General features: G+C 32.4%; 1 protein-coding gene across 1 annotated transcript; it reads left to right on the plus strand.

Moving 5' to 3' along the window:
- The first annotated feature begins 5747 nt into the window (after positions 1-5747).
- On the plus strand, positions 5748-8921 carry LOC112004682 (probable pectinesterase/pectinesterase inhibitor 12). Its single transcript, XM_024036917.2, has 2 exons — positions 5748-6694; positions 8134-8921. The coding sequence occupies exons 1-2, from the start codon at positions 5758-5760 to the stop codon at positions 8829-8831; spliced, it is 1635 nt and encodes a 544-aa protein (XP_023892685.2). The 5' UTR covers positions 5748-5757; the 3' UTR covers positions 8832-8921.
- Positions 8922-9492: the final 571 nt, after the last annotated feature.

Raw genomic sequence — 9492 nt, forward strand, 5'->3', positions numbered from 1 at the left:
AATCCAAAACACTGAAAAAAGTAACTAAAAAAATTAATAAGAATTAACTATGATTAATTGGACCGATTAGGAAAACAATTTGTTGTTTATAATCTATTAAGGTTATTTTCTTTGCAGAAATTGTAATTTCGTCCACCCAAAACATATTATCAAATAAACAATTATTAGAAAATTCTATGAATTAAATTTCTATATATGCATTGTTATAAAATAATAATAATAATAATTAAAGTAAAATTGCGAAAGATAAAATTTGTCTCTCATCCAATAATTTTTGTTTAGCCAACCTTTGCTTTTTTCTAAATAAATAACATTATAGAGTACTTTTAATACAAATATTAAGAGTACTTTGTCCACCACAAAGGATTAAAAAATAAATAAAAATGATTAAAGTCTCATAGTGTAACATCTAAATTGAGCACTATAAAAATCATGCTATCAAATTACAATAACTACCAAATTAAATTGTCCAAATTATGCTATGTAGTAGAATAATATTATATTTTTATATTTAATCCTTTATCACACAATATGATAACATTTAACAATCAAAGAGAGAAAAAAAAACAACAATTAAAAAAAAAAAACTGAATCGATTAACCTAAAGTAGATTAAAGAATATAAAAAATTATCAACCTAAAGCGAAGATGCAAGAAAAATAAAAAATAAAAATCCACCCAAAAATTGTGTGTGTGTGTGTGAGAGAGAGAGAGAGAGAGAGAACCTTTTTTTTTTTTTGTAAGGGAAAACTATGCATAGAATGAAAGAGATAGTGACAAATTTATAGTAAGAGAGTGTGAATAAGAATAGACAAAAATAGAGGAAGATGAAGGGAAAGATGAAGAATGATATTAATGTAAAGGGTAGTGGGGAGATGAGAAGATGATGGAAGGAGAAAGGTTAGAGAAGTAGTGGGGAAATGAAAAGGTATGGAAGGGAGAAAGGTTGGAGAAGTGTAAATATGAAATAAAAAAAAAATATTAAAAATAATTATAAGAAAATGGAAAAAAAAAAAAAAAGATAATGATGTGGACGCTGACGTGGCTCAACGTGAGCGCAGCAGCATTAAACGCTACGCTTCAGCTTTTAGTAATATATAGATTTCTCCAACATTCAGCAAGAGAATAAGGATTCTTGAAGGACAAGTGAGAATTTCCTTCAAACCATTGTCCTTGGTGAGTATGACCATTGATGAGAATGAGGTGCTTTAAAGGTTGGACATTCATCCAATTATCTCTTTCCCATTTTGGCAAAGTACCCCAGCATCTGATGGAAACAAAAGGACTCGCAGATCCTTTAATAGCATCCTGAATAATTTGTGGAAGCTGGCTGGCTTGGTGATGGCTTGTTAATTTTAGGAACCTAATAAAGCCATATTCAAACATTTGGGAAAGCCAGTTAGGATCCCTATCATCATCTTCATCTGAATCATCAGCAACAACTGAACCATCATCATAATTAATTAAAAGACCAAGAAATGGGTGTGTCTTTTCATACACTCTTAGAGTACTCCCAAAATGTACTTCCCAATCCAACTGGATAAACACATTATCACCTTCATCTAGTTCATCAGGATCAGGAATAGTAGTTGTAACAAGTTTCTTGAAACATTTGAACCATAGGTTGAAAGACCTAAACATAGCCTTGCTACTCAGAATACGGGATTGTATAACTGATGGCAAGTTGGCAAAAGCACTTCTTAACTGAGATTGGGTCTTAAGACTCAATCTAGCATAATCAGTGCCTATTAAAGTCATTTTATCCTTTGAATGGATATCCTCTTTGCCAAAGAGTTGACTAATGTAGGCTTCAAGGCGAATCCTAAGAGCCTCATTATCCGGAACAAGATCATTTTCTGAAACAGGGTTAGTTTCAGAAATAAGGTTGGCATAGTGATTCATATAAGCCTCATTTTGAGCAGTAAGATTAACAAGGTGGATTTCGAGAGCTTGGAGGGTTTTTCAAACAAGGAATAGTGGTCTTTAGTAAAAGCAGCATAGAGATTATCAAGAATAAATTTTATGGAATCTGGTAATTCACTATAGACTCCGTTATGAAACTGTAAGGATCTGGATAAGACTTCCTGTAAAGCAATCATCATATCAATGTTTAACATCAGTTTTGCCAGTATTTATCAAAATTGTCTCAAGAGGTGGATGACTAGACTTAATAATGGTTTTGTCATTTTTAACAAAATTTGATTTCTTTATCACATTCAAATGATTTTTTGAAACTTCATCTTTTGAAACATAATAATTTTCAAGGAAATCAAAGATCAAAATATGTTTTTTCAATTGATGCGTCTTTTCTTTCCATTTTCTTTTAACACGGTCTTTTTCAGACTGAGCAAAATTATTTTGGAAATATTTCCTTTTAGGTCTATTTTTTGACAACATGAACTCATTGAATAAAGAAACCATATCAGTTTCAAATTTTTCATTTAAAACATTCAAAACTCTTAATTTATTAACAGGATTTTTAATAAGAGGAAAATTAGAAACAATTTTAGTATCATCTTCTTTCATGTGATAACCAAATGAAGTAATATTCAAAGCCAAAGTTTTAGCAATATTAGAATCATCCAAAGCAAGAGTAATATCAGGAGAACAGTTGAAATGAACAGAACCATCATTCAGAGAAGTAGTATCCATACAAAGAATGCTTTCTTTAAAGTGCTTAGATTTAGCAGGAAACTCATTATCTTTAACAGTGTGACCTTCTTTATCTACAATATCAGGGGGACAACTAGTCCTGGAGCTGATAGAGGAGTTGGATCTCCACAATTTATCCATACTATCCTAGGTTTAACACTCAGTTATCATATTTTTCTCACAACTGTTGCATTTCGTAACTCATACCCTAAGCAACCCTATACCACACACATGCCCTTCACGCCCTCTCTTGGCTCAAACAGGCCTTACAGTCAGGTTCTGGGAATTCACTTTACGTTTAGGGTGGCGTTAACGACGGTAAGAAGGGGACACAACAATGGAGCACCAAAGGTTCGGGTAAGCACAGACAAGATACAAAGACACAACAACACTATCACCGGCCAAAAAAGAATGGCTCTGATACCATAAAGGGGGAAGGGGATGTATAGCTAAAGAGAAGAAGAGAAAAGAGACGGAAGCACAGTATAATATATGTTGAAAGTAATGTAAGCAAAGTAAATGAAAGCACAAGTTAAAATGATAATAATAAGGTGGTAGAACCAACCAAGCAGTATAAAACAAAATAGTTCAAAGTAAATGAAAGCAATTTAGAACCGTCCGGTATGGCGGTAGAGGTTAATAGTTACAAAGCTTGAACTAGTCCTAGTTACAAGGTTTGTAGGAACAAGGTAGTAGTGAACAAGGTGAACAAAGTAGTAGATAACAAGGAATTCTCTCAAAGAAGGCTTCTAAGGAGGAAAATTCTCTCTCTAAGAAGTTCTAAGAAAAAAATTCTACTTCTAAACATAAGGGACAACCCCCCTTAAATAGGCAATATTCTGAACAGTAAAAATAACATGAACAGTAAAAGTAATAGTAAAAGTACATGAACAGTAAAATCTTTGGATGAGTACTTGAAAACTATTTTCAGTTTTCATTCCCTTATCTCAAATTTTTGAGAAACAAGTTTTAGAAATCATGACTGAAAACAACGCCAAACAAAATGCAACTCAGTGGGGCCCACGAAATTTGAGTTTTGAGTTATCAGTTTTGAGTTATATAACTTAAAACAACCTAATCCAAACACCTTCTTAATTGTCGGAAGAGGCGCACATCTCTTGATCCCACAAACCATCACCTTTGGTCTCTGACGCTTAGTCTCAGTGCCAATAGAAGTAATTGCAGTGTTGTTCATGACCTTTGTCCTCTGATTTATCTCTGCAATAGTAGTAGAATTTCTTTTACCCCCATGTTTCCATAACTTCGATATGTGGTCTTTGGGGAATGTGTACCACAAACGTAACTCAATCTTCCCAATTCTTTTTGGGCTCAGCATGTTGATTAGGTGCTTTCGGTTGAGTTGGCTTCGTTGGCTTGGTGGGTATGCTATTGGTGGTATTGGCCCGTTTGGTACATATGTTTAAACAACAGTTTTTAGTTTTTTTGAAAATACGTGTAGGTGAAAAAGTGTGTGAAAATACATGTAATGTTACTTAAAAATTGAAAACATGTATTTAAACTCACGTACCAAACGGGACCTAGTTTTTTTGTGTGTTTTTCTTATAAATGTAATTTTGTAATCAGGTTTTCAAAACTTGCTTGTAGGGTTTGCGTTTTTTAGGAAAATTTTAAATAAATTTAAATAAATTAAAAATGACATGTGAATTTGTGAGAGCAACAAAGCTTATGTGTTAATATATTATGAAGTCAACAAAATGTCAAATGCTTTAGTTTTATAATATATATAGATAACATGGCATAATCTAGAATATTCTCTATAAAATAAAAGCCAAATTAAAAAAAAAAAAAACACTATTTTTAAGTAAATTTGATTGTTAACATTTTTCTAGTGAAATAGAAAGGATCCTAAGCTTGAAATAAAATGGTATGTGTGTGACTGAAAGTGAGAGAATCATGTTGTTCCAAAACAAGAGAAATGTTAGTACCACAATATTTTTCATAACTTTTACCACAATTCATCACTATCTAGCTAGTTTTTTTTTTTTGGTATTTTAATCCCAATAACTTTGAAAGGGTTTTGATTGTCTACACGTCATGGAAAATCATGTGTTAGTGGCATACATAAAAAAGAAAAAAGAAAAAAAGGTGAACTTTTATATGAACATAGTGTGCATTTATAACATTATAGAGTGTGTTTGATGGACAGTTACCATATAAACACAGAGTCCCACTTTCATAATTGCATTTGTCTCCGTAAGAACTTAAAAGACTTGACTGCCCCAAAAGCACAAAGAGTCCTACCTGCTTGGTCACTTTTTCCGTTATAATGGCCTGAAAAACACCATTTCTTCCACTAATCACTCCTTAATTCTGATCAAATAAACCTTGGAATGAGGGAAAAAAAATAGACCCAAATAATAAATAAATAGAACAAGTTGCTGAAATAGCACTATTAAAAGGGCTTTGTTTGTTGGATACACTAGTACAAGCACCCACTTCCCATTAGGCCATTATAATCGAAAAAGTAACTTTCAAAGTCATGTTTTTAAGTTTGAAATAATGGTTTAAAGTCATGATTTCAGTTAGGATGAACAGTGTGTGCAACAAGTGTTAGTCTTGTTAAAATACATTTTTGTGCATTATGCCATGAGTGGTAACCCTCTCCATCATCCAAAGAATTTTACAATGTTTGGAGCCATATTTTTCAACTTCTTACGTGACTGTTCATACATGCATATAATTTATTATTTGAACTAATCATCATATAATTTATTAACAAAATGATATGACTAAAATTATACATATAATATTTTTTTAATTGTCACATCAAGCTGAAACATGATAGCCTAAACATACTGAGAGCAAGTTTTTCTTTTTTTAATTTAAAAAGACTAAAGTCAACCAACACCTCCCCCCTCCCCCCCCCCAAAAAAAAAAAAACCCAAAAAAAAAAAAAAAAAAAAAAAAAAAACACAAAAAGACTCAACAATATCCGTAATATCACATGTGTTACACACAATAACCGCAATATCTTTTTTTTTTTGGGTAGAAAATAACCGTAATATCACGTGTTACACGTTGTTTAGTTAATTCCTTTTAATCTATATATGTCAGTCTACACTTCAATTTGTGTCGTCAAACTTTGATGGCTTCCTCCAATATTCTGAAACTTTGTTTGCTCCTCTCCGCAATCAGCTTGTCAAGAACATGGGCTCTCAACTCTTCTTCTTCTATGAAATATTCCCAACATTCGTCCTCCATAAAATCTGTATGCAAAACCACACCATACCCTGATGTCTGTTTTGACTCATTGAAACTCTCCACCAATATCTCAGATGAGATCAGTCCAAACATCAACACCTTCCTCCTTTACACCCTCCAAACCGCAATATCCGAGTCTGAAAAGCTTTCCAATCTGCTCTTGGATGCTGGAAACTCAAATAATATCATCCAAAAACAAAAAGGAACCATCCCGGACTGCAAGGAACTCCAACAAATCACCATGTCTTGTTTACAAAGAACAGTGTCCCTAGTCCCGCAGGATGCACCCATTAATCAACGGAAACTTGCCGATGCAATAGCTTACCTTAGCGCAGCACTCACAAACAAGAACACATGCTTGGAGGGTTTGGATTCAGCTTCGGGTCCTTTGAAGCCAGCCCTACTGAGTTCCATAAATGAAACCTATATGTTTGTAAGTATTGCTCTTTCCATTTTGTCTAGCCAAAAAAGCCATAATAAAAGGCGCCTCATGGACATGGGTGTTCCAACGTGGATTTCAAAGAAACTAAAGAGTCGGACTCGGATATTGGAGAGTGATTTCGACCCGAGTAAGGTGCTGACTGTGGCTGCTGATGGAACTGGAAACTTCACCACCATCACAGATGCTATCAACTTTGCTCCAAACAATAGCAATGATAAAACACATATCTATGTGAAACAAGGACTTTATGAAGAAAATGTGGAAATCCCATCTTACAAGACCCACATTGTTCTGCTCGGAGATGGAGCTGATATCACTACAATTACTGGTAAGAGAAGCGTGGGGGACGGCTGGACAACTTTCAGATCTGCAACTCTAGGTATGTTTAGCCTTCTGTTTTACACTTACATATATTTAATAGGGATAAAAACGGTCACACACACACATTTTTTTTACTGAAATTTTGAGTAACAATTTGTGTCAATCTCAGGATCAAGCTACATATATTTAGAGCAAGGGAGCCATCCCTTGGCTCGGTCATTTTTTTTTTTTTACAATAATATATATAAACTAATTGATATCTTGGTCTGATGATAATTATTGATCTTATGATAAAGAATTATCATTAGAAACGAACGTTATAGGTTGAAATTCTCTCAAAATATACACACATGCATACATACATTAAAATTTTAGTGTTCCAAAAGTAATGCTTACCCCCTCCCAAGATTTAAGTTAGTTAAAAAACACACAAAAAGGAAAAAAAAGAAATAAGCAACTAAACCCCTAAAAAAAAAAAATGCATTAACCCATACATATGAGCCTATGACTCTCCCTATTTAAAAAATTAATTTTTTTAAAACATTTTGTTAATAAATACATAAATTTAGGGGATATTGCCATATTGAAGATGTTAACCACCTTAAGAAGTTTGGCTAACTTGTCCATAAATTATGATTTCTAAAATTAGCTCAACTAATAAAGTATCTTAGTATCAAGTAAAAGATCTTGGGTTTAAATTCCGTTTAAACCAAAAGTCAATTAGTGTCTCGTCTTGATGATAGAGATATTAAAACTCTTGTCTATGGACCACCAATACTTCAAGGTGCCCCCATCCCTCTATGTACTAGTCTTGTCTCTAGAAGTAATTTCAAAAAAGAAAAAAAAAAAGAAAGAAGATCTTATTAATGATTTAGTTTTCCTTACTATAATAATTTTAAACATTAAGATTGGAAAATATATCATTTCATTTATTTTCCTTTATTTTTACAAATTTCAGTTATAATAATTTAAAAGAAATTGGGGGCTAGCTATGCTTGTATGTTTAGCTGCTATTTTTATTTTATTTTATTTTATTTATTTATTTATTTGGGTTCAAATTGTTTAGTTTTTCAATTTTCTCAAAATCATATTTTCCTCTCAATGTCGTAATCATTAATTTTCCAGTTTTTTTTTTTTTTTTTTTTTCTTTTTGTTCTCCAAGCTGGACTTTTTTTTTTTTTTTGGTTTGGAGTTAGGTACCAAATAAGATATGACAACATAATGTTGCTTATATAAGAGAATTTAGGGTAATCTATGACTTTAGAGTCCAAGGAAATTGTTGCATAATTTAATGCAAAATCAATCATATATAATTTTTAGGATTTAAAAAAGTGATGAGTTATGTTTTCATATATTATTAAGTTGAAATATGTTAAAAAAAATTATTATGTTTTTTTGTTTTATTTATCTTTTGCCATTGACACTCAATATATATTACATTTATTTAACATGTATTAATTTATTTTTGTGTTGAAATTGAATTAAATTGGATTTCAGCGGTGTCTGGTGATGGCTTTCTGGCACGAGACATATGTATTGAGAATAGGGCCGGAGCAAAGAAACATCAAGCAGTTGCCTTGAGAGTAAATGCAAACTTTGCAGCTTTGTACAAGTGCCATATTAATGGTTACCAGGATACATTGTATGTCCATTCCTTTCGACAATTCTACCGAGAGTGTGACATATTGGGGACTATAGATTTCATAGTTGGGAATGCAGTAGTGATATTTCAAGGATGTAATATTTGGTCTAGAATGCCAATGCCTGGCCAATTCACAGTTATCACATCACAGTCTCGTGACAGCGCAGATGAGGACACTGGAATTTCCATCCAAAATTGTTCAATTCTTGCTACAAATGATTTGTACTCTAATTCTAGCAGCGTGAAAAGCTACCTAGGAAGGCCATGGAGGGTGTACTCTCGAACAGTCTATCTAAATTCCCACATTGACTCCTTCATTAACCCAGCTGGGTGGACACAATGGTCCGATGATAATGATGATCAAGAATTAAAAACTTTGTACTACGGGGAGTATGACAATGATGGGCCCGGCTCATCAACTGATGATAGAGTTCAATGGGAAGGGTATCACAAAATGGACGTTGATGCTACGTATAATTTCACAGTGTCAGAGTTCATCAGTGGTGATGAATGGTTGGATTCCACTGCATTTCCTTATGATCATGGGGTTTAAATTTGATCTAGTATTAAAAAAAAAATGTAATAATTAAATGGAATTGTCTTATGGCAAAAATAATTTTACTTTCTCAAAGGAAAGGTCATTCTAATACATATAACCATAGTTGTCAAAATGTGAATTGTATTATGAATCGATTTTTGATTTTTTTGTATTTTGTATAATATCGTACACCTAATAAAATTATAAAACAAATTATAGATATACAAATATAAAATGTATATTCATTATAAATTCAGAATATATGCACCTATGTATTGTATTTTTTAAGAGAACTTTTGATACGCCCTTATGATACAAAACTTTTTTATACATGATACGATATGTATTGTACAATGCTTACAATTATGCATATAACTATGATTTATCTATCAAGAGTCTTGAGACTCAAAAGTGATTGATTAAAGTAATTAGATTTAGTTTAAATCCTTTAGAGGAATAGAGTGTGAAGAGAATTAGTATCAGATGTGCTAAATACTAAAATTTTAGCATTTAGCACACCAAAAACACACCAATATCAAATGTTTCAAATGCTAACTAAATTTTGCTATAGTACAATTCCACTATTGGCATTGTATTGACAAAAATGCTAAAAATATTTCCTCTTTATTTTATTAAACTTTTCTCTCTCCTCAGTACATCTCTCTCTCTCTCTCTC

The sequence above is a fragment of the Quercus suber genome, unplaced genomic scaffold (assembly GCF_002906115.3).
Source record: "Quercus suber isolate HL8 unplaced genomic scaffold, Cork oak 2.0 scaffold_300, whole genome shotgun sequence".
NCBI classification, from domain to species: domain Eukaryota; kingdom Viridiplantae; phylum Streptophyta; class Magnoliopsida; order Fagales; family Fagaceae; genus Quercus; species Quercus suber.